The sequence below is a fragment of the Anopheles merus genome, chromosome 2R (genome assembly GCF_017562075.2).
Source record: "Anopheles merus strain MAF chromosome 2R, AmerM5.1, whole genome shotgun sequence".
In the NCBI taxonomy this organism is placed as follows: Eukaryota; Metazoa; Arthropoda; class Insecta; order Diptera; family Culicidae; genus Anopheles; species Anopheles merus.
The window spans coordinates 52,904,440-52,929,339 of NC_054082.1; the positions used below are offsets into that span (position 1 = coordinate 52,904,440).

At 43.3% G+C, this 24,900-nt stretch overlaps 2 protein-coding genes and 1 long non-coding RNA gene across 4 annotated transcripts; 1 reads left to right on the top strand and 2 right to left on the bottom strand.

Moving 5' to 3' along the window:
* Window positions 1-8: 8 nt before the first annotated feature.
* LOC121590542 (L-dopachrome tautomerase yellow-f2-like) lies at window positions 9-1,737 on the bottom strand. The gene is made up of 4 exons (XM_041910317.1): window positions 1,530-1,737; window positions 1,216-1,451; window positions 370-1,146; window positions 9-279 (listed from the first exon to the last, which is right to left on the bottom strand). The coding sequence occupies exons 1-4, from the start codon at window positions 1,660-1,662 to the stop codon at window positions 139-141; spliced, it is 1,287 nt and encodes a 428-aa protein (XP_041766251.1). The 5' UTR covers window positions 1,663-1,737; the 3' UTR covers window positions 9-138.
* Window positions 1,738-4,635: 2,898 nt separating this feature from the next.
* Window positions 4,636-10,955, top strand: LOC121590541. 2 transcript variants are annotated; one of them, XM_041910315.1, is made up of 5 exons: window positions 4,636-5,565; window positions 5,645-5,799; window positions 5,968-8,512; window positions 8,589-8,692; window positions 8,768-10,955. In XM_041910315.1, exons 1-5 carry the CDS (start codon window positions 5,485-5,487, stop codon window positions 9,393-9,395), a joined length of 3,513 nt encoding a protein of 1,170 aa, XP_041766249.1. In that variant the 5' UTR covers window positions 4,636-5,484; the 3' UTR covers window positions 9,396-10,955. The 2 variants fall into 2 exon arrangements, with proteins under 2 accessions (XP_041766249.1, XP_041766250.1); XM_041910316.1 differs by having other exon boundaries at window positions 5,648-5,799.
* A 3,568-nt stretch (window positions 10,956-14,523) lies between these two features.
* On the bottom strand, window positions 14,524-16,254 carry LOC121590545. Its single transcript, XR_006004432.1, has 3 exons — window positions 16,025-16,254; window positions 15,894-15,957; window positions 14,524-15,813 (listed from the first exon to the last, which is right to left on the bottom strand). It is a non-coding gene; the product is annotated as an uncharacterized LOC121590545 (long non-coding RNA).
* Window positions 16,255-24,900: the final 8,646 nt, after the last annotated feature.

Sequence of the window (24,900 nt, forward strand, 5' to 3'; positions counted from 1 at the left end):
CGAGTTCGTAGGTTTATGTTCTTTCTTTTTTAACAAGCAGCTGACTGTTCTTATCTCTTACAACGACGTATTGGGGGTACGTGTGGAAAGAAACAGCTCTTTATCATCGTAGTAAGGTCGTGTGTGTTCGGCAAGGTATTATGCACATACTGTTCCAGCAACGGCACGAGACGCCGATTGGCGCCAAATTCGGTAGTTCACTTCGGTCCGGTTCAGCTGGGAGTAGATCCAGATGGGCAGCCGATTCGAAATGACCCACACATCACCGTCACTGTCAATCTGTTGTTGTTGATGATGATCATTGTAACGATTCAAAATTATTAAACTACTGTTTTCGATCAACATTCGTTTGTCCATAACGTAACTTACCCTTAAATCTGCAGGATAAATCATTTCCTCGTTGTCCAGATGCACTATGCCGTGGTTTTCCGGTGTGAATTGCTTGTGCGTGTTCCAGCAACCAATCGCATTCCGGTTGATTTCCGCATAGAAAAGCACTCCCGTGCGCGGATCGTACGCGTGGCTCGAGCTTTGCGTGTTCGGTCCACGGGCGCCAAGATGGTGAAAGGCACGCCCGTACGCCCCGCTGCCGAGCTGCGCTATCGTTTCGTTCTGTAGAACCCGATTCGAAACGGCAATCTCACTGACGGAAGCCATTGCGTGCAGATACACGGTACGCTCGGCAGCACTATTTTCCCACCGTCCACCGACCGCCACGGAAAAGATACCATCGTACCAGGTGAACTGTTGACCGGCCACATTGAAGTCACCGTACCGTGGTTCAAAGGAGAAGTAGTTGTGCTCAAACCGCCACATCCGACCCTCGGCCAGTCCGTACACGTACAGCCGACGCCACTCGTAGTCGGGAATGTACGCGTAAGCACGGCTACAATCGCGATCATCGACGTCCACCTCGATGTTGGGAATGCCGTAACCAAACTCGACCATTTCCGGTGGAATTTCGAACCGTCGTACACTCCGATTGATGGTAAGATCGATGACCCATAGGGCGGGACGCTGCACCTGGCGGCCTGCACCGCCCGGATACTCGAGATATCCCGTATCGACGAACCAGAGCCGATCGCAACGATCCACCTGCGTGCGGTAAACAGAGATGATGCGTTTCGGATCGGCGGTGAAATCCCTCTGTAATGGAGAAATGGGAGGATGAGTGAGTATAATACACAGCTCCAATGATTCGATAATGCCAATTACCCGCAGTGAGTTCACCAATAGGTTAGGATACGGATCCAGCGTCGGATTGTTTGCCGATGGATTGCGTGCCATGTCGATGACGTTCAAGGTGGCCGGAATGCCCGGACGGCGCCGTGGAATCGTAACGTACAGGAATCCCTTGTGATGGGTGACACCCATCGGCAGATTGCCATACGCGTTGAACGTGTCCTCATCGGCTGGGACAGAATTGGCCGTGAATACTACATTTTGCGATGCTGCAAAACAGTTCGCACAACATAAAAACCTCAACTGATGAACATGCTTCAGAGCTACCGTGCGCCGCTTAGCCTTACCATCGCTACTGTTGCTGGACTTTAGCTGTGACCATTGATAGACGAGTTGCAGCTTTTCGGCTGACGTTATCCTTAGCTCCTCGCTAAATAAGCCTATCAGAAAGATTATGCCAAATACGGCCCATTTTGCCATTTTCGAAAAAAAGAAACCGTAGAACACACTGTTATGATCGCGACTTTCACTAGCGGAATGATCCGAAAAGCCAGCGAAGATGCTCGTTTTATAAAAACCTTATCAGTGTTCGTTAATACCGTTTCCCATCTGCTGTGGGACGGCTTCGAATTGAAACGTCTGACCTTCGACAGATTATGGGAGGTGGAGAGAATTTGTGTTTGTGAGCCTTTCGATGGAAAATCCTAGTAAGAAGATGGAAGCAGGAAGGCATGTGTGATTGTGGGCCTTTCTCAGCTTTGATGCATTTCGGAGCATCTTATCGGAGCATCTTTTCGAAGCGCGGTGGGAAAATACCTTCAATGGCAGTGATCTTGTGAGGAGTTTATGCTTTTTATTTGTGGAAATTAAACGTTATTTACAAACAATCACCTCACTGGAGGTTCAAGTACCGGGCCGTTACATATTTATTTCGCTCTGAGATAATGATTCTATTCGAAAATTTATAGTTTGGTTTTATCGTTACATATGCTCTATTGTATGCTAAGTTTCAAATGTTTTTTTTTTTTTTTAATTATTCAGGTTAGTTGCTGATAAATGTGATTGGAAAGGATACATGCTACATTGCTTCGTTCGTTTCGCTTCGGCCTAAACATGGTTGTAAATAAATAATTATATAAACAAATGCAACGTAGCTGTGCCGGCTCCTCCTAGTCGCCAATTGGAAATCGATTCCGTACCTTGTGCTCCCGTTACAAGGATTTTCTTCCGACGTACTTCACATGTCCTCCTCCAAGCTTCGTGAAGTGTTCTTGTGCAATGCCACAGTCTGCCATACGACAAATGCGTAGAACATTTGAAATAAAACCGCTTTATATAGCCGTGTCATTTGTAACCGCTACACTTTAGTGTGTTAAATGACAAAATTCCGAAAATTACCAAAGTCACAAAATGGAATTGTTATGAACGAGTAACAATGTTATGCTATTTCTCAACTATTTTTAAAACCATATTGTCAACCGCCTTTCGACAACCTTGGTTATACACGCTAAAAGCATTTGGAATGTAGTATAATCATCCGAGGAATACGATTTCTTTTGGAGCTCGTCTCCACGATAACGGACTAAACCTCACATCGATATCCAAGGACGTACGGTGGTGTCTTCAGGTATGAGAAATCTCACAGGTTGTGTCTTCCCCGTCCGAGAAGTTCCGTCCCTTGGTAGCTTTGGGGCTGTGACTCCGATCCGATTGCGTGGTATTAACGTCAACGTAGAAACCTTAACTTTTAAGCCATCTTTATGGTCTTTATGCCGTCAACAAATAAATCTAGTGTATTATGATGTTTTAAATGATATACATTCACACCGTTTGACTGCGATTTATTAAACACAGCCACAATTCTGCCCGTGCATGAGTCTGCTCGTGGCGCCATCTAGTGGTGAGTAGCAGTAGTAAAAAAATGCATTTAAAATGCATAACAAAAATGCGTTTGGGCCGGTCTGGTGGTAAACTCGTCAACTCGTACGACTTAACAAAATGACCGTCATGAGTTCAAGTACCGAATGGAACGTGCCTCCCATACGTAGGACAGACTATCCTGCTATCGTAATAAATAAGTCATTGAAAGCCGAGCCCACTATACGATAGACCAGGGGTCTCCAAACTACGGCCCGCGGGCCGCATGCACCTCAAGCGCCTTTAATGCGGCCCGCGAGGACTGGGCTAAGGTTAAATTAAATAGATATCTTTTCTAACAGATTATTTTCTTTACTTCTGAAAGATGAAATTCAAGATTCAATAAAAGAAAGCTGCAGAAATTTGATATATTTCAATAATATTTTCTTATTAAAACGAGATTTGAACTTTCACTCATTCGAAAGGTAGCGTCAAAATGGCTCTCAACAAGATTCATTGTGAAGCAATGCGGCCCGCGAACTGAAAAGTTTGGAGACCCCTGCGATAGACGGTACGGGTTCAATTCTCATCTGCACCCGGTACTCAATAGCAAATGCTTTTAATAGTATGACTGCTTACGTGTGTATAGTGCAGCGAGAAGTATCTCGTGCAGGGTTAATTTAAATAGAGATACATTATTTTATATTTTTTTGCTAGATACAATGCTTTATATCTAACGTTGAACAGTTTCGTTGTGTTGGCGAATACATTGTTTTCAGGAGAGTTTTGGATAATAACTGTACCATTTTGACCAACACACACATGTACTGTTTATGTTTGCAAACAAGAAAGACAGTGCATAGAGGGAAAGGATATTCCGTTTCAAGCCTAACCCTAGCCATCGTCTCCTGGCACGTTCGCTCATCATCTGCAGGCCAGACGCATCCGCGATGAAAACGAAACACACAGCCCGCAGGACACCGAAGTGCACGGCACCTACGCCCGCCCGCAGCTGCATTTGTGCACCGCAGCTGTGGTAGGGTGCGAGGGAGGGTCCTCCGTTCCAGCTGTGCTTCCTCCGCTCGTCCACCGGCATAATGGCCATTTTTTGCCTGCACTGATTTGTAGTTCTGTTTTTCGTTTTTTTTTCTCCTTCTTCTCGCCATTCTTAGCCAGAGGGTTTTTGTTTATTATTCACTCTTTCTCCCACGGATCTTCTGGCCCTGGTTCTGAGCGATATGTATCGAAATGGGACAAACAAATGTTTGGATAAAAAGGTCATACATACACACACACACACACACACACACACACACACACACACACACACACACACACACACACACACACACACACACACACACACATACATACATCCATCGGTCGTGGGCTTAATTTGCCAAGACGTAAAACAGGACAGAGGCAACAAGGATGGATGGACCACTATGGACCGCTCGGATTACATCCATTCGCTCTGGGGTGCGTATGGCTGAAGAAACGAACGACAACACACAAACACACAGACAAAACCAAAGGAAAGGATGTAGTTCACCCGCACCCGCACCCACGGACTCAAAACGAGCAAAGGAAAAACAACAAAAAGGATCCTTTTTCGACAGAGAGGACCCGGCGGTCGTTCGCCAACTACTCTACGGTGTCGTAGATGGATGTTAAGGATAAGCGAAAAGGGACAAAGCAAAACAGGACCAACAACATCAAAACGGCCAGAGTATGTTTGTGTTGAAATCACATCAGTTTGTTCCTCGCTGTTCGATGCACATGCAGTTGTAGCAGCAGCAGCAGTGTTGCAATCGTAAGCATTAGTGCACAGTCAACACAGTTAAATCGACTAGTTAGAGGAGCAAGCGAGTTTCGAATCGATTCCATCCTAGCCCTTTGGCGGGTCTTTAAACAATCCTCTGCTGGCGCTGAGAGCGGACAATTTGAGCCTTACGCGTACCTGTGCGATTAGCGTTAGTGAGTGTATGTGTGTGTGTTATTTTCAGATCGTTCGTTCGTTCGTTGGCGGTCGGTCGGTCGGTCAGTCGGTCCGTCACACGGAGAGCGCTGGTACAAACGCCAGCAATCGATTCCGGCCGAAGTAACGTGGTTGGGTGGTTTATGTGGGTCCTTCGACGGACTTCACTTGTGTTTGTAAAGCGCTCAAACGACACCCAACAGGTCTCGCCCAGGATTGTTTGTGACGGTACGGCGTCACCGTTTGCGTGTCATGTGGTTCCTGCCGTTTATTTTAACAATTGCATCGCAACACTCCCGGCGCGTTTGGTGGTTGGCGCCTTGCTAGCAACGAAACGAAAAACAACGCGTTCAGTCGCTCGGACGGCCTTGAAGAGTGCAGTTGGCCTACTACTGGCAGAGGAGCCTAGGACCTGTGACTGTGGGAATGGTGCACTGAACGGGAAGAGTAATTAACACAGACGAGACATGAAGCGGTCCTACGCAGCGTTAATAGGACCGGTGCTATGGTGGGTGGTTTGCTTGGCATGGATCGAACGATCGTTAGCGGTGAGTTATCAGCCCTTTTTGCCAAGCCTGTTAGTACACAGCAATCAATAAGGTTCGCTTTCTTTGCTTTGTTTTCCAGCAGGAAAAACCAACGTTTCGCATAATAGCACCCGAGTTTATCTGTAATCCGGCCCAAGGTCATGGCAGCACGACCGATAGTAGCGGTGCAGCGGCCGGTGGTGCCACCGGTGGGAATTTCACACAATCCGCATCCGCACGCCACCTAACGATCGGGTAAGACACGCTTTGGATTGGAGCGTAGGGTGGGAATGATGGGGGAAGGTGTCCTTGCGGCGCAGAAGCGCATAAATTATTGATTTCATTATGGAGTGCCCACTGCTTCCTGCCACTTTCTCCTCGCAACCGTGCCTTACTGTGCGCTATCCCTTTTTTCCGTGACAGCTTTCAAACGAATGGCGGGCAGCAGCTGCACTACCGGGTGAAAACGTACTTTACGCTGCTGGGCGACACCGCATTCATCAGCCAGCGGCATACGGTCGGGCTGTGGCGGGCCGTACGCCAGCTCGAGCAGCGTGTCCGGCGCGAACGGGACGTGATCGCGCAGCGCGGACAGATGACGATCGGTACGGACGAGCTGGTACCGGGCGTAGTGTACACGTTCGGCGTGGTCGCGCTCGATGCGGCCGGCGTGGAGAGCGAGGAGCAAAACTTTACTATGACCTACCGGGACGCGGACCAGGGTGCCTCGTTCGAGCACGGTGGGTCCACGCGGGGCGGTAACGACGTGTCGCTGGTAATGCTGGGCGCCGAGCGGACGTACGCGGACGTGGACTATCTCGTGACGGCGCAGCTCATATTTTGTGTCCGGCGGGTGGATTACTTCTATCGCTGGACCATCGCCGAGGACGGAGGGCGCAACGACAGCGAACCGCTGGCGGTTGCGATGGAACGCTCCAAGACGCTTACCGTGCCGGCGGGTACGTTGCTTCCCGGCCAGGCGTACGACATCGAGGTGCGGGTGTATTCGACGTCCAGTGTGGATGAAATGATTGCGAGGGCACGCATGACGGTGCGCGTTTTGCGCCGTGTCCCAACAGCTGTTCTGTTTCCCGTCGATGCCGTGGTCGGCATTGATCAAACCGTGCGGGTGCGATCGTACGTGTCCGGTGGCGGGGAGGGGATGGTGTGGTCCTGCCAGAGCTCGAATGCGGACGGCAATTGTGACGACACGTTCGAGGTGAGCGATGGCGAGGCACTGGTAACCTTCTACAAGGAGGGTCAGTACGTTGTGCAGGCCTCCATTGCCGGCGGGGAGGAACGGGAATCCGAACCACGGTGGACGTCGCTGTTGGTGGTTCATCCGAAGGTTACACCCGCGGTTCGCGTGCTCCAGTGGTCTCAGTATCCGGCCGTTGCCGGGGAACCGTTCGAGCTGCTCGTGAGCGTGGCCGGACTCGTGCCGAACTGTTACTCCAACTGGACCGTGCTGAAGGAGGAGGGCGGCTTTGCGTATTTCGATCCCGCGCAGCTGCCGAACGGCCGCACCTTGGGTGGTCTGTTCATACGCGATGTGGAGGAAAACTTTCTTGCCGAGCTGGTGGACTATGGGAACGATACGGTCGTGAAGGATGTGCCATTGTCCATTCCGGGTCGATCGCTTACCGGACCGTGGAAGGGGCTGGAACCGAACGCGCGCTATAAATTGCGCCTGGAAACGGTCTGCCCCGAACCGATCGACGATAGCAAACCGGGCGGACCACAAGCTTCACGCGAACCGATCAAAAGCCACTGGACGTTCGTGCTGGAGACAAACGGAGCACCGGAAGCGGTGCTACCGATGGTGTTGACCCCGGAAGCGAATGGAACGGCCCTAGACACCGTGTACAAGCTGGCGACCGGGATCGCGAAGGACACCGAACTGGACTACCCGTTGCGATACAGCTTCTGGTACGTGGCCGACGGTGTGGACGTACACGTGGCCACCTACTGCGAGATAACATCGGCCGAAACGGTTCTTCCGTACAGTAAAACTGGTTGCGTCGGAACGTACGCGGTCGTGTGCGATTCACGCGGCGCCTGTTCGAAGATCATCGGTCCGGACGCTTGCGTGCTTCCCGGGGCTGAACCATCGGCGGAAGCTGTACTGTGGGCGCTGGAATCGGTGGAGGCATTTTTTGATCGGCTCAACTATCGCGATGCGTTGAAAAATGCATTCGAGCTGCTGATAACGTTGCGCAACCGGCACTCGCCCCAGTACGACGGCGCGTACCGCCGGTTCGTCGAGCAGTTGCAGCAATCCATTGCGCACATCCGCAAGGTGTACGCGGAAACGGCGTACCTGTCCGAGGCCGCAATCCAGGAGTTCATCGTGCAGGCAAAGCCCCTGCTCGATCTGGAGGAGGCGAACAATCACGCGCTGTTTGAGCAGTTGCTGGAGCTAATGGACGCGTCGCCAAGGCCGAAACGCTCCGCACCAGCGCCCTCAATGGTCGGAGGTGCGAGCAAACTCAACACCAAGCTGCTACTGATGGAGAGCTTAACTGTATCGAAAAACGTGTCCGTTGCGCGGCAGGCACGTACGAGTTTGTTAAGCTTCGTGCATCAGGCCGCCCGGAACTATTGCGCGCAGGAGCCGCACTACGTTTTTGTGGGCCAGCTGCTTACGCTGGAGGTGAATCGCTACCGTAGCGTTGCGGAAATGAACGTTGGCCACGTGCCGATTCCGAACCACGTGCTGCTCAGCACTCCCGCCGGCCGCGGCCGGCTTCTGGACGCCTTCCCCGAGACGGAGTATTTCTGTCTGGGGCGCGTATACTACGCCCGCGATCTGTTTGTCGAGCGGGCCGAGCAAGCGCACGAGCTGGACCTGGGCTTCTACGAAGCGTTCGTGCTGTCGGTGGAGAAGGGCGGCATGTGGACGCTGGTGGACTGGAGAAATGACTACTTTCTGTGGTCGCTGGACGGACGCCGGCTGCCGAACGTGACGGTATGTATGCACTTGGAGTGTTGGAAACAGCAACCAACCAAGGGGCAACTAACTCAAACTCTTGCAATGTTTTCAGTGTCAAACGTGGGGCAACGGTGTATGGAGCGGCAGGGACTGCACTACCGTCGAAACGGCCACGGATGAAGTGCGGTGTAATTGTACCAAGCTAGCATACCTTAGGTGGTGACCTCGAACGATAAGGAACTGTGAAATGCGATACTTAAGACCTTGTTTATGTTTAACTTCTGCTTCCAGAATCTCAAACGAAACAGAACCAGCCCCAATCGAGGAGTCCAGTGGATACTCATCAACGGAACCCTATGCAATGTTCTCGACAAGCGGTCTCCAGTCTACAGTCGCTCCCGAACCAGCAAACACTTCCAATGTGGTGAGTTCGGAGCCCGATCTCATGTCTACGTCACCGGCAACAAGCGTGCGCCCGACCGTGATTACGTCCGATGTTGTAACTGCTACCGAAAGCGATATGGTGACTCTGCCAGACAATGCGACCGAACGTGCGGAAACCTTTCCTATCGTACCGTCACCGAACACGTCCATCGCTCACCAGAATGGACCGAGCGCTCTTCTTCAGGGCGGTAACGAAACCGGCTCCTCCAATAATCAGACCAACCGATCGATGGCGGTTTCTTCGCTCGGATATACGGTCGTTGCAGCACTGGCTGTTGCTGCGCTAACGCTGGTCGTGTTAACTGTAGCGTACCGGAGGCGCAAAGCCGTTCTGCGTCTGGCCGATGAGCTACAGACCGTACCGTCCAGAGCACGTACACAGCCATCGCCACACGTGCGGTATGCTCGGTTTCAAGATGAACACAATATGACCGGCGACAACGTGTCCACCATATCGGACGTACTGGCAATCTAATGCGGATCATTTGGGCTGTGGTTTTGAGTGTTAATGAACCGACCTGCGTTTAAGCGTTCTCTCGCTTTCCCACCAGAAGTGATCTCAAGATATCTTTAAACCCCACCCTGCTTCTATTATCCTATGACACATTGCATGTGTGTGTGTAGTTGCCACTTTTGTGATTTTAGCGTAGTGTATGCATGTACAATTTCACAACGATAGATGTGAGCAAAGGTAATAATCACGTTATATTTGTAGAAGCTGATATGTTTTATGGAAAAGTAAATTCTTCGTCGGTTTTGGAGGCAATAAAATACAAGAACATAAAAATAAGCAAATAAATACAGAGTTTGGCAATAATTTCTTAACCTCTTCTTAACCACTATCGTTGAATTGTTCGCTAACATATTCAGGCTTTTCACTCAAACGGACATTTCGTTCATTTTGGCAATCGGCGTTCCCGTTCGAGTTACCGTCGGCAGATGCGAGTTTTTTTTTCGGAAACATGCAAATTTAACTATACCAAGAACATAAATCTAAGCATTCTTTGTTTGTAGTTAAGGTAAACGTTAGTTTAGCCACACTCTCGTCACTCATATTTCCAGGTCATTTTATACAGTTCCGCAGACAACTTATCAGAAAATCTTTTTCACTCATCGTTGAGGACACTCTTTAGCTATGCTCCTGTGAAAATTACGCTGAATTAAAATATGGAGACAGGACATTAGAGTGGAAGTGGTCTAGTAAGACGAGTTAAGAACCATAGCGGTTACAGGAAAAAGGCCGTGTTGAAGCTTCGAGCAGGGTGATGGACGTGAATCTCGATAGTATGAATGTAAAACTTCAACAAATTACTCGCAGACAGAAGCTAAGCTACTGACCTCCGGGTCTCCTTCGGCCACGGGGCGTCATGCGGTTTTTTAGTCCGCATTATGGTTGATTTGTCACTGAAGGTGACATGCCACTCATTGCGCGACATGGTAGCAACATACTGTGCGTTAGGAAGAGCAATCGACTGCAGAAAAACACAATGGAAGTGTAGTGCGTCCAAGGGGATAGGAAAGGATGCCTACGGTAACCATATAGAGCTCAGAATGTACCGTCCCCCGTAGCAAGGATTGACTATCAGGCTACATGGTAATGAATAAAGTCTCGAAAGCCTGTATAGGCCTGCCGGCATGTCCGCGATGTTACGCCAAATAGAAGAAGATTTTAAAGACTCAAGAAGACCACAAGAGCGCAAAAGCGGAATGTTGGGCATACCAAGATTGTCTCTTCTGTAAGTACGCATTTGGGATTGAATAGGATCATCAAATAAGAGTTTTCGGAAAATCTTTGAATTCCAGTGCACTCGGCAGATTGCTACCGGTCCTTGACTAGTTCATATAAAAAGTTAAAATGTAATTTAATATTACATTAAAAGAAAGTTATCTGAATAAGAGGCTGTTCGTATAACAAGTGAGTTACTGGAAATAAATAAATTTGTTATGCAAGGTTAATTATATCTCAAGAATAAGCTGTAAGTTACTTATAATAAAGCCCTAGAGGCAAATAAATAAAATTAAATAAATTAAATAAATTAAATAAATAAAACCAATTAAATAATGTACATGCCGGCTGCTTTGCTTTTGATAGAAATGGAAATTATGCTCGCATTAATAATCATTGCTGCTCGTGACAGCTACAACACGAAGAAATTTTACAATTCATAAGATTTTTCAGCATTCCTGTAAGTAGAAACTGAACTGAACTGTACGATGCACTAAGGTCGAGGTGTTGCTCTAGTGGGTGAAGGTACAACCCTTGTGGTAGTTGGAGTCGTTGTAGGTAGGGTTCTAGTTGTTGTTGTTGTTGTAGGTGGGGTTGTAGTAGTTGTCGTTGTAGGTGGGGTTGTAGTAGTTGTCGTTGTAGGTGGGGTTGTAGTAGTTGTCGTTGTAGTTGGGGTTGTGGTAGTTTCAGTTGAGGTTGTTGTAGCTTCAACGGGAGTTGTAGAAGTAGTTTCCGTGGGGGTTGTTGATGTTGTAGTTTCTGTGGGGATTGTTGCTGTAGTAGTTTCAATGGGAGTTGTAGTGGTAGTTTCAGTTGAGGTTGTTGTTGTTTCCGTGGGGGTTATTGTTGTTGTAGTTTCTGTGGGAGCTGTTGTTGTTGTAGTTTCCGTGAGGGTTGTTATTGATGTAGTTTCAATGGGAGTTGTAGTGGTAATTTCAGTTGAGGTTGTTGTTGTTTCCATAGGGGTTGTTGTTGTTGTAGTTTCCATAGGGGTTGTTGTTGTACTTTCTGTAAGGGTTGTTGTAATGGTAGTTTCTGTGGGGGTTATTGTTGTAGTTTCAATGGGAGTTGTAGTAGTAGCTTCCGTGGGGGTTGATGTTGTTGTAGTTTCCGTGGGGGTTGATGTTGTAGTAGTTTCAATGGGAATTCTAGTGGTAGTTTCAGTTGAGGTTGTTATTGTTTCCATGGGAGTTGTAGTAGTAGCTTCCGTGGGGGTTGATGTTGTTGTAGTTTCCGTGGAAGTTGATGTTGTAGTAGTTTCAATGGGAATTCTAGTGGTAGTTTCAGTTGAGGTTGTTGTAACTTCAATTGGAGTTGTAGTGGTAGATTCCATTGGGGTTGTTGTAGTGGTAATTTCTGCGGGGGTGTTGTTGTAGTAGTAGTTTCAGTTGAGGTTGTTGTGGTTTCCATGGGAGTTGTTGTTGTGGTAGTTTCCGTGGGGGTTGCAGTACCAGTAGTTTCCGTATTGGTTGAAGATATTGTCGTTATCGTTGAAGTTGAAAAAGTGATTTATTTATTTATTTTATTTATTTATTTATTTATTTCTACAAATGTCCGCCTCGAGGGCTTAACAATGTTTCTTAATTACTAAGGAAAGGATAAGGATGAGGAAGAGTGAAGACGAGAACGGAAGAGGGATAAAGGAGTGTTAAAATCGAACAAATGATAGTATGAATTAAATGCAATCTGAGCTTTAAGGAATGGGTCATTTTGCCCATATCGAGTTAGCCGGGTGGGAATATAGAGAGGTGGTCTATTGCGAAGATGGCGGGAAGGGGCATAAAAGGAAATGGCAGATAAGAGATAAGGAACATCAAGCTCATTAAGGATGACGCTGGCAATGAAACAAGCTTGCAAGTGCGAGTGGCGAGTTTTTATCGAGTCCAGACCCAAGAGTCGACAACGATGTGGATAAGACGGGATCACTGCATTATCATGACCCGAAAGAAAACGCCTCGTGGCAAGTCGTGTAAATTTGCGTTGAACACCTTCCAATCTAGCAATATCCTGCACATTATTGGGGGACCAAACCACACAAGCGTAATCGAGAATGGGGCGTACCCAGCAACAATAGAGAGACTTGAGACACAAGGGATCACGGATAAAATGAGACAGACGAGTAATAAGGCCCAAAGTACGGTAAGCTTTGCTTGTGACAAAGTCGATATGGTCTTTGAACGTAAGCTTTTCATCCAACCAGACGCCAAGATCTTTGACGGAAGTTACACGATTGATAGGAATATCTCTCAACGTGTAGTTCCAAAGTACCTTACGGGTGGACCGACCAAACGAGATGGTGTTGCATTTTATTGGACAAAGACGCAAGCCATTATGTTCACACCAAACAGAGAAAGAGGATAGTACATTTTGAAGTTCACAACAATCCTCAGAAGAAGAGACAGGAAAGAAAATTTTTAGGTCATCCGCATACATAAGAAGACCATCGGGGGGAAGCACATTTACACAGTCATTTACAAACAAGACAAACAAAAGGGGGCTTAAAACGCTCCCTTGCGGAACACCAGACAGGCCCACAAAGCGGTTTGATAGACAATTTACGACACGGACTCGGTAAGATCTTCCAACTAGATAGGACTTCAACCAGGCGACCATAGATTCATTAAATCCCAGTTTAGCAAATTTGGCCAATAACAAATTGATAGGAACGCTATCAAATGCTGCCTTGAAATCAGTATAAATCGTGTCCACTTGACGACCAGAAGCCATGTTGTTGAAAATGAACGAAACTAGGGACATGGGATTAGACGAGGTCGATCGTTTGGGCATGAAGCCATGCTGGTGAGGTGAAATATAATGCACTACACGCTTAAGGAATGAGAAGTGAATAACATATTCGAAAATCTTGGCCGAAGCACAAAGTAATGACACCCCGCGATAATTTTTGGCATTCGTTCTTTCGCCTTTCTTATGTACAGGCACTAGCCATGCACATTTCCATAACATTGGAAAGGAACCGGAATTTAACGACTTTCTAAATAAACGATACAGTAGTGGGACAAAATCAATACGCATTTTTTAATCACAGATGAAGGAATACCATCGGGACCTGGAGAGAAAGAGACCTTTAGCTTAGATATAGCCATAGCAACAACATCCTCATCTATTGCGACATCAAAAGAAGGAATGATATTTGATGGTGTATGGGTGAGGCCATCTGACAAAGACAAGGGACAAGTAGTAGGGTCAACGAATACGCTTGCGAAGTGTTTGGCAAATAAATTACATTGGTCATCGGGAGAACTGGCAGACTCGCCGTCCAAGGAAAGTTGGGAAGGAATAGTATTAGGGTTTACCCTGGCATTACAGTACCGCCAAAAAGCTCTCGGATGCATCGAGAAGCGATCTTGGAGCCTAATTAAGAATGCGTTGTGACGCCACCGGTTATAAGAGATGGATGCAGTTGTAGAAGTTGTAGGAATGATGACCGTTGTAGTTGATATTATAGAGCCGGTTGTTTTTGGAAAACATGTTATACCATGATAACACAGCTTGTTCTTTGCCAGTAGAGGAAAGGGACAGTAACAATTTCTCGTAGGCATTTTTGAGACAGGATGTTTAGTTTCGTAATTGTCACCAACATCATTCCAAGGGCGAGCGAGAGAAGGCCAAATGAAGTACTCTGAAATGAAGAAATCTCATATAACGGTGACATTGTGTAGGATATTTCGTATTGCGATTGATCTATCTTACGATATGGCTGTGTTGATAGAAGTGCTTCATTTGGATCTGCGTTATGTGATTGATAATCTCGAACATCATGCTGAGGACAGAGCCATTTCCCATAAGAGGGGTGCACTGAAGTTTTAGGTTGCGGCGGATTAAAATATCTTTTTTGCGTAAATTTCGCACACTGGAGATTGCTTCTGGAACATACTTTGGAACATATGCATTTGCGGTGTCAGTAACAGTTACTTTATTTGAGAATGATCCACTAAGTTCTTCACACTCTAGTTGGCTATTTGTAAGCAATCTGTTCGCCAAAACTAAGGTTAATAGCAGCAGGATGATCACACCAACAAAACAAGTAACACGCTTTCTTCTATTGCACCGTTGTATGCACGTGTATGCTAATGAACTCATATTGAAATAGCTAACCAGCCACCACGAAAGAGCGTCAACGAAAAACTCATGTTTACAAGCACGCGATATGCCTTTATAATAAAACCCAAGACTCTATCACAATGTTGTTGTATCGTTTCAGACGTGTCGACTAAATACGGAAGTTTCGCCATAAATAACGTTCTGTATATGATATTTTTAGAAGGATATTGCTGCTAGTTTTTTTAAATTAAACTATGTATTTTTTTAAGCAAGAATTATATTCATGTCATACTGCACTTTGTGTTTTGTTTTAAGACTTAAACCTATCTGCACATGTGATCTGTTTGTGCAAATATACTGGGAACTAGTTATGCGGCGTTCTGGTCTTTATTTTCTATGAAAAGAACCTCAAAATTGAGCAATGATGTGTACGAAGAGTTCAAACAAGTACTGCTAAAACTAAGAAATTAACATTCCTTTACTGTGTACTCTTAAATTAAGATATAGCTCATAAAAAATCGTTTACGCTTATCCACATTCTACGATGTTCCTCCTTGATTGTTGACTCGGATAGTTGGCGATGATTGGTGCTAACGTGGCTGGTAGCGGTGTAGTTTTTGCGAGCCTTTCTCTGGTGTGGTATTGTTCTGCGGCTGAGTTCTTTGCTGGCTCGGGCCTGCTGGTGTGATGTGCTAATTACCTGCTATAGGCTAACCTCACCAAGAACGGCTAACCTCACGCCCCTTTTGCCCTTTTGGACGGACAAAAAGATATGGACAGTGTCCATGTCTGAGAGGCATATGCGATTTCTATTACTATATAGGGGCGATCGTCAGTCGCTTTATGTTCTTTGAGGTGAACTGCTTTCTCAGACCGGTTGGCACGCAACTCAGTTTCTATGCTATTGTCGAAGGTAAAGTGTCCCTCCGTATATTTGGACTAGTTGGAAAGGCTGCTGATGTTGCCACCATCAGTTTGGTTTTTCAGTTTGGTTTGGTCTTTGCCTCATTTATATGTAATTCGATGTTCTCTGCACGATCAATTGGTAGGTTTCAGCCAAAGTGAGTTGATATATCAGCTGCGCTTATCCAGTGCAATTTGACGTCTAAAAACGAAAATAGGAAGAACATCTGGTTTGACAGTTAGATCCATAACAAACTGGGTGCTTTGATGATTGTTCCATACATTTGATTCTGCGTCTATCCCAAGTTTTCACAATTTTATACGATATTTGAGAATAATCGGAGGTCTGTTGAATGAAACAAAATGATGTATTCAAGGGCACTCTGATAAGTTCCTTACTTTAAATATGATACCGTATTTGATTCGATTACACTGCTCCTGCTCACTGCTTGCTGACTGAATTGTATCCTATTTATCAGATTTTGCTAGGCAACTGTGTCCAAGAACTGGCCGTCATGTAAGTTTTTTTTGGCTTCTTTCTTCGTACTACGCCTGAGTAGAAGCACATACTATTTCTGCGAGATACTGTTGAAACTTCAAGGCATACTAGATTTTGTTATGGAACAAACTGTCTAATTGCGTGTCGATGTATTGGTGAGGAAGAACACTATAAGCCCACCTGATATATACACTCTCTTTGGATGAATCATAGTGAACATTACAGGCGGTTCCCGAGATACACTGTTAATGGGGACCGAAAACGGCCGCAAAATACCGCGTATCTCGAATTTCTGCGTAAGCCGAATCTTGTGATTTCCAGCCAAAATATCACTAATTTTCGTATAATTTTGCAAGTAGTGAGTGGTTTTAGCCATTTAATTAATTATTTTATATGATTCTGATGTAAAATAACAGCTTGGAGCCTTTTGAAATAGATTTTAGCATTAGATCAAAAGGGAAATTATATGGAATTTTACATTTGATGTGTCAAATCAGTACAATTTACTCAAATAACTGTCAAATTCAAAAGGCCGCGTATCTACAAATCCACGTATAAGAGGTACCGTGTATCTCGGGGACCTCCTGTATAAACATAATAATTTCATGTCATAACTATTAGGCCCGGGTCTATGAAAATGTTGCGGGAACATTTGTTGCCAAATCGAATGGACGAACTGTCAAATTCATGTTACGGGAACATTTTTGGTGCAAGAGAAACCACTCGATGTTTCATGAATGTTTCTTGTTTATTTGTTGTAGGAACATTTTCTGACTTGCTTGCATAGCAAAACGGATAAAAAATAATTCAATTTAATTTTAACATGTTTTTCTGAACGAATATGTGCACAGTTTTTAAAATAAATAGGAAAAACAAAAATGTTGCCATTGAACATATGTTACCACAACATGTTCATAGACCCAGGCCTAATAGTTATGACATGAAAATATTATGGTTATACAGGCAGCAAATTTAGTAAATGATCGATAGTCGCGGGCTAAGGGCTTGGTACTTGTTCCGACGCAGCGTATCGCAACGCATTGCGTGACGCAAGCTGGTATCTGTTCGCTGCGTTCTGCATGGATGTGTCAACGCATTTTACAAAGAAAAACATTAACAAACAGCAATAATGCCTATTATTTATAGGCTTTACAACTGATTATAATGTTAAATAACAACTGTAAAATCCTTTCCAGTTGTACCAAAAACAGTGCAAAGCATGTTCACGTTTTTTGCATATTGTGTACTGACCCGCACACACCTGTTTTGCAGAAATTACGCAATTATTTTCTCTACATTTATTTTGTTTTGTTTATAAAATTATTTAGTAGTCCAATTACAAGCAAAATTGCGCTCGAAACAATTTAACGTGAAAAAATATCGATTTTCACCCGATATGGTTAAATTATTTTGACAGACACATCACGTCGTGCGTCGGAATAGAATTTTTTCTACTTTGACGCTGCGTCGGGCGTCGTTAACGCACGCGTCTGTCAAATACCATACATTTTGGCAAAATCGCAACGCATTGCGTCGGAACAAGTACCGCTCTCTAAGAGCGGGCTTGTTGATTATCCCATCCTACTACGCCGCAAAAAAATATTGACGTTATTCTGGGGATGATATAACAGTCACAACGGCTTAAAATTATTGAAGCAAACATGCATTCAGTAATTATCAAAAAGCTTTATAGACAAGTAATGCCATGTCAGATAAATTGATCACTGATTCCTTATCAAAAAGGACTTTGACCATTGTTGTACTCGTAAACAGCAACAGTCCGGAATCGTCGTTCTTGTAAAAACAACAGGGGTTTTTTAAATGTTCGTTTTTGCTTTTAAATTCGATTGAAAATATCCCTAAAATAAATAAAAAAGGAAACCAACTGATTTGTATGAAATTAAGAAGAATAAATAGCAGAAAATATATTACCGCGAGAAAAATGTATGGACCCATTTCAATATATCTAAAACTTTGTATTGCATGCTCTCCCATCACAGTGTCGTATACAATACATGAAATAAATTTACTGCTACCTGAATTTAGTGTATCTCATCTTTATAAAATTTCATGTACGACTTCCTTCATTCCGAATGTTTTATTGACGTATTGAAACAATGTTAAAACTACATAACGGTTGCATTACAAAAATAGACAAATTCATTAGTTTATCATGCGTTTATCTTCACTCGTACTAACAAAACGGTAATCGCACTTTGAATAGTAGTATCCCATAAGTCAGCAGACGCTTAAGTTTGGTACCTCTATCAGTCGAACTCTTACCAAAAAAGTCAAACAACCTCGTGTGGGAGATCAAAGAATGGTACCCCTTAGCGTCTAACATGGACTCCGTGCAGAAGTTTATGGACATCGTATAAGCCCGTTTCAACATTTTGGTCGCCAATATCTTGGCACTATTAGGCAGCAATCAAAGAATCTAAAGAAAGTCCAGGTTCATTGTTAAGATTGCAAAAGAACCTAAAAATGAAGACAGAGAGAGAAGAGGCTACATTACAGCGTTAGCTAGTCCGGGAGGTCGATACAATCGGCCAATCAGTTAAATAGTAGCCGGCATCGCAAATAAATGAACTCATTTTAACAGTTCATTTCGGTTTAACCGAGTTCATTTGTTTTTCATTTATAAAATAACATTTATAAAATTTAAAATAAACGATCGTCAAAACAGTTAACGACTGCTCGATATATCTACTAAAAACGTTTAATTACGCAAAAACGCACTGGAAATTGTCTCAACACATATTTTTTAAATAGAAATATGCTCATTTGTTTTTCCGATACGAGTTTTACATCATTTCCTTGCATATGTTTCAAAATATCAAACAAAATGTGCAGAGTTCACAGTTTTTCGGTAGATTTGCTGTCAGCCAATTGTTCGGCAGATTTCATTATTAAGAGAACCAGAGCACTAACACAACTAAAGTGTGGTTTTTATGAAAGATTCTATGGTTTTAGAATTTATTCTAGCCCGCTTGGAACATTTAAATCACGAAAAACAAATAATTATTCACTTTAAATGCTGCCGCAAATAGGTACACGCTAAATGTTGATTTTTGACAGATCAATGCTGTGGGCTCCTGCCGAAACTTGAAACAAAAACAGACTTTTTATTTCGCTGAGTATTCATTTATAACTTGATCAGGACACTACAATACGTATTTCGACTTATAAAACCACTTTTCTTGTATCAAATAACACCAATTTCACTATAAATAATCCAATAACTTGAGATAAAAATAATAATTTGTGAGCCAGTGGGAGCCGTAATCTAAAGCTGCCAGGCAGTCTCATTTCTCCAATGCCTACTTTGTTTGTAACTCACATCAAAGTTACTGTAAAAATTGCCAGCAGATGACCAAAATGGGCAACATAAAATTGATAATTTAAGTGCTTTTCAACACCAATTTAAGGAAAGTGAGACTGAAAAACTGTTTTAAAACATTTTTGTCTTACTATTTGCATTGATTAAAACATTTTCTGACCCGTATTCGCGTTGCTCAAAATAGGAGCACAGCCTGCCGAAAATAGGACCAAACTGCCGAAAATAGGAACAAAAACCGTGTTTTAATTTTCACGAATATCTCTAAAAATACATTTAAATTGGCAAATTAAAAATAACACAACATAATACGATAGTTTATAGTTCAAAATAACGTCACTTTCATGAAAAGTAATAAAAATTGTAGGTGTACGAGCAGTTTTTGAGAAACTGCTGCACTAACCTGCCAAATACTGGTACATTTACCCTATAGGTAAACATTTGACGGCCAACTGAAATTCTGATGCCTTCCCCAACATTGCTCAATCATAGCTTAACAATTAAAACCCCTAAGTTGATCCGCAGTAGGCTTCAGTCCAATGAGGTTGGTATTTGAGCTTGATGTTTCCAATGCAATGTAGTTAGCAGATACACCCCGAGAAATTTGGAGTTTTGTATATGTTGGGTCTATTTTCTGTTTTGCCTACGTTGTGTCTGTTTTAGTGTGAAATTTTCAGTGCAAAAAGAGAACGATAAAAAAAATTTGACTCAGGCGGCGCTCTGGCACCAATCGAACACGATATCGAATATTAAAAATGTATGAGATTTGACATGTTCGATTTGATGACCAACAAATCGAACATGTAAAATCCCATACATTGTTCATGTTGGATGTCGTGTTCGATTGGTACTAGAGCGACGGGTTTGGGATTGGTTCAGTCTGATTGTTTTATGACATTGGGGTCCTTTCCGTTTTAATTTCGTAGGCTGAAATTTCAGCCTGCCAGCTGTTAGCAATTTATAGCAGTTTTCGAGCAGCTATCTAAGTCAGTATAAAGTACATGTAGGCTTATCCCAAGGTGTATAAATTTAGAACGCTGATTTTAAACGTTTCTGTGTCTGAATGAAGATTTTAAGATTATTTTGTATATTCGCCAAGCCTCCAGAAAGCTTGTTTGAACAAAAGTTTTCAACCATCCTGTCAAAAAGTGATATTTAAATTGAAATTAAAAAAACTTGCTATGAGACCACCTGGAGTACATAAACTTTGATTCTGTAGTCCATCACCTGAACTCTTTAATTCACCTTGGGATAAATGTAAACATCACCTTGTTTTGTCATTTTTCGAACAGGTACCCGAATCTAATTCTAGCTTTGAGGCTAGAATAATCTAGACTGAAAATTGCAGGCTAGTTTTGTGTGTGGTTTTGTATGGAGTGTTTACATGATTTCAGCCTCCAACTGTTAAACTGCATACAAAAAACTGACTAGAATCGTGAAGGGCCCCATTGACAGTAATATTTTGCAGCACTGCCTATCGTTCCTGACGGACACAATCCTATCCGTTCCCAACCGACAAAAAACGGAACAACAGTAGTACCTCGTTCTGTTGATTCCAATAATGGTTTGGATTCATATCCAAACAGTATAGTTTGGGGTGAGTAAAAACGATTCAAATTATCAACCAAAATCCCCTCTCCCAACTGTAATCATTTTTCTTCCATTTCATGTGACTGTGATGTCCAAATAATGGTGTAAATAACGTGTAAAGTGGAACAAATTCATCCATGCAATCCGTCATCCATCAACAGCAGTAAACCATGGAAAGCAGTAAATGTGGTGAAAATTTTGCAATTTATTCACGTTATGGGTTTTAAACATAAGCTATAATTTGTGCAATTATTCATGTATTTAGCGTGTGTGAAATTATTGCTTGCGTATCTTTTTAAACAGATGTATTTCATTAGACATATGTCTGAGGCTGAGATTGAGCTATACGATGAATTACCGTGTAGGTGCCCTAGTGGGTCGGGGAGTGGGAGTAGTTCTAGTGGGAGTCGTGGGAGTAGTTCTAGCTGTAGTCGTTGTGGACGGAGTTGTTGTTGGAGTAGTTGTCGTTGTAGTTGGGGTTGTAGTAGTAGTTGTTGTAGTTGGGGTTGTAGTGGTTGACGTTGTAGTGGGGGTTGTAGTTGTTGTCGTTGTAGTTGGGGTTGTAGTAGTTGTAGTAGTTGTTGTTGTAGTTGGGGTTGTTGTAGTAGTTGTTGTTGTAGGTGTAGTTGTAGTAGTTGTCGTTGTAGTTGGAGAAGTAGTAGTTGTTGTTGTAGTTGGAGTTGTTGTAGTTGTCGTTGTAGTTGGAGTTGTAGTGGTTGTCGTTGTAGTTGGGGTTGTTGTAGTAGTTGTTGTAGTTGGAGTTGTAGTAGTTGTCGTTGTAGTTGGAGTTGTAGTAGTTGTCGTTGTAGTTGGAGTTGTAGTTGTTGTTGTTGTAGTTGGGGTTGTAGTAGTTGTCGTTGTAGGTGCCGTTGTTGTAGTAGTTTCCGTATTGGTTGAAGATATTGTTGTTATCGTTGAACTTGAAGAAGTGATGGATGCAGTTGTAGAAGTTGTAGGAATGATGACCGTTGTAGTTGATATTATAGAGCCGGTTGTTTTTGGAAAACATGTTATACCATGATAACACAGCTTGTTCTTTGCCAGTAGAGGAAAGGGACAGTAACAATTTCTCGTAGGCATTTTTGAGACAGGATGTTTAGTTTCGTAATTGTCACCAACATCATTCCAAGGGCGAGCGAGAGAAGGCCAAATGAAGTACTCTGAAATGAAGAAATCTCATATAACGGTGACATTGTGTAGGATATTTCGTATTGCGATTGATCTATCTTACGATATGGCTGTGTTGATAGAAGTGCTTCATTTGGATCTGCGTTATGTGATTGATAATCTCGAACATCATGCCGAGGACAGAGCCGTTTCCCATTAGAGGGGTGCACTGAAGTTTTAGGTTGCGGCGGATTAAAATATCTTTTTTGCGTAAATTTCGCACACTGGAGATTGCTTCTGGAACATACTTTGGAACATATGCATTTGCGGTGTCAGTAACAGTCACTTTATTTGAGAATGATCCACTAAGTTCTTCACACTCTAGTTGGCTATTTGTAAGCAATCTGTTCGCCAAAACTAAGGTTAATAGCAGCAGGATGATCACACCAACAAAACAAGTAACACGCTTTCTTCTATTGCACCGTTGTATGCACGTGTATGCTAATGAACTCATATTGAAATAGCTAACCAGCCACCACGAAAGAGCGTCAACGAAAAACTCATGTTTACAAGCACGCGATATGCCTTTATAATAAAACCCAAGACTCTATCACAATGTTGCTGTATCGTTTCAGACGTGTCGACTAAATACGGAAGTTTCGCCATAAATAACGTTCTGTATATGATATTTTTAGAAGGATATTGCTGCTAGTTTTTTTTTAAATTAAACTACGTATTTTTTAAGCAAGAATTATATTCATGTCATACTGAACTTTGTGTTTTGTTTTAAGACTTAAACCTATCTGCACATATGATCTGTTTGTGTGAATATACAGGGAACTAGTTATGCGGCGTGTTGGTCTTTATTTTCTATGAAAAGAACCTCAAAATTGAGCAAAAATAGAAATACTTGTAATACTACGAAATTAACTTTCCCTTGCTTGCTTGCTGATGTGGTTTTCCTTTTGTATTTTACGACATGTGTGAAAACTCACCTCTGTAGACTACAAATCATGGACAACAAAAGCATGATACGCATGATAACTGACACAAGCCGCTTCACAAGGAATGCAGATTTACATATATACTATTGCTGGTGTCATTAGGCGAAAGGCCATGAGAGTGACAAAATGCTGACAAATTTTTCAAAACGTGAGCTCTTGTCACTTTTTTGAGCTTTTGTCAAAATTTTGTAACCTGGAGCAGCCAGGAAATAAAGTTGACAAAAGTTGACAAAAAGTGACAAAATTTGACGTTCCCGAAAAAGCGTAAACAAACAGCTATTTGGCGCAGTTGTGACCCATTGCTATGATATAAATGCTAAAATGCATGATTCGAATTGATGTTTACACCTATTTAGTACTTCTTAAACAAAATATCGATGATATTCAGATGTTGGAGCTTTTTGTCGTTCTTGTGTATATTTTTGGTGCGGCCACGAGAAAAGCTCTTTTTTGCAGTTGACAAGCAATTTTGACAAAGTTGAAATTTTTTTCAACATTTTGTCACCTCCGTGGCCACGCGCTAATTCGCTTTAAAGAAAGTTGTTGTAGGCAGCCGTGCCGACCCCTGGACTAGCCGTGGCAGTTGCGCTAAAAATCTTCAGTTAAATGATCAATTGTGTATACAGTTGGATGCGTTCCAATGTCTAGGTATACGGAGCTGAATTTCATATAGATCAATCGATATTTCCCATTGTTTTGAACTAAATTATGTTGAGTTTCAAAATTGAGCAGAATATTATATTTTTTTAATCAAACCAAATAAGCTCTGGAAAATCCTGAGAACAATCAACCGAGAAAATATTTACACCACCATAAAGCTGAGAAAACGTGAATTTTTTGGCGGGGTTAGTTGAAAAAAACTTTCTTATTGTCACTGAAAAATTCAATTTCAAAAAAGTTACAACTTTTGGGGCAAAAGAGCCACCTCTATTTGGGGCAAGTGTTCCACCCTCTTTCATAGGCGCGAGCTATCAAAAATATAAACATTGTTGTAGCGTACAGCGGTATGGTGCGCTTTTACGAGCGGATTCCATCCCGAAAAAAAGACCAGCAACAAACCATATTGCGATACAGTTTGTGATGAAAAAGGGTTCATTGGTGACTCAAGACATGTAGGAATACATACACTAGTGCTACAAACGTAACAATTTCCAATTATCTAAGAAATACGTTTATTTTAACCAGGTGGCCGTCTTGCCCCATACGAGTGGCATTTTTGCCCCTTAGCCCAAAAAACAACGTCTAAAAGACCCTTTTTAAAACGCTTCGAAACAGTTTTGTTTGCACTTGTTTCAAGCGAAACTCATTTATAAGTGAGGAAATAGATGTAAAATGGTTATGCAATTTTAATCGGCTTTTAACAAACACGTTCTAATGAATTATAACATCAAATGCTTAAGGTGGCACACTTGCCCCAAATTCCGCTAGAGTGTTTTAGCGAGCCGATCGAGCAGGAGCTCTCAGCGGGGGCGCTCGGTGCGGCTGGTGCGCCGCCACCGCAATTGTATAATTTTGAAGTGTTTATCGTTTGTGTGTTTTATTTATTATGTACGTTATTAGTGTAATCAATAATTGCAAAAGTGTTAAGACATGTAAGAAAGGAAAAGCGCTAGTGGTAGGGAGAGTGTGATAACGGTAGCGAGATCGGGAGAACGAGAGCGAATTAGGAACGAATTGCGAGAGAGAAAACGCGCAGCGTTAAAATCGGCAGCACTGGATAAGCGAGGAGGAGTAGCTATGTGTGAACTGAAG

Coding starts and splice junctions, on each gene's coding strand:
- LOC121590542 (XM_041910317.1), bottom strand. CDS start 1,662: ATGGCAAAATGGGCCGTATTTGGCATAATCTTTCTGATAGGCTTATTT. Junction 1,452..1,529: donor GTCCAGCAACAGTAGCGATG/GTAAGGCTAAGC, acceptor ACTGTTTTGCAG/CATCGCAAAATGTAGTATTC. Junction 280..369: donor TTTATCCTGCAGATTTAAGG/GTAAGTTACGTT, acceptor CAACAACAACAG/ATTGACAGTGACGGTGATGT.
- LOC121590541 (XM_041910315.1), top strand. CDS start 5,485: ATGAAGCGGTCCTACGCAGCGTTAATAGGACCGGTGCTATGGTGGGTG. Junction 5,566..5,644: donor GGATCGAACGATCGTTAGCG/GTGAGTTATCAG, acceptor TTTGTTTTCCAG/CAGGAAAAACCAACGTTTCG. Junction 8,513..8,588: donor GCCGGCTGCCGAACGTGACG/GTATGTATGCAC, acceptor CAATGTTTTCAG/TGTCAAACGTGGGGCAACGG.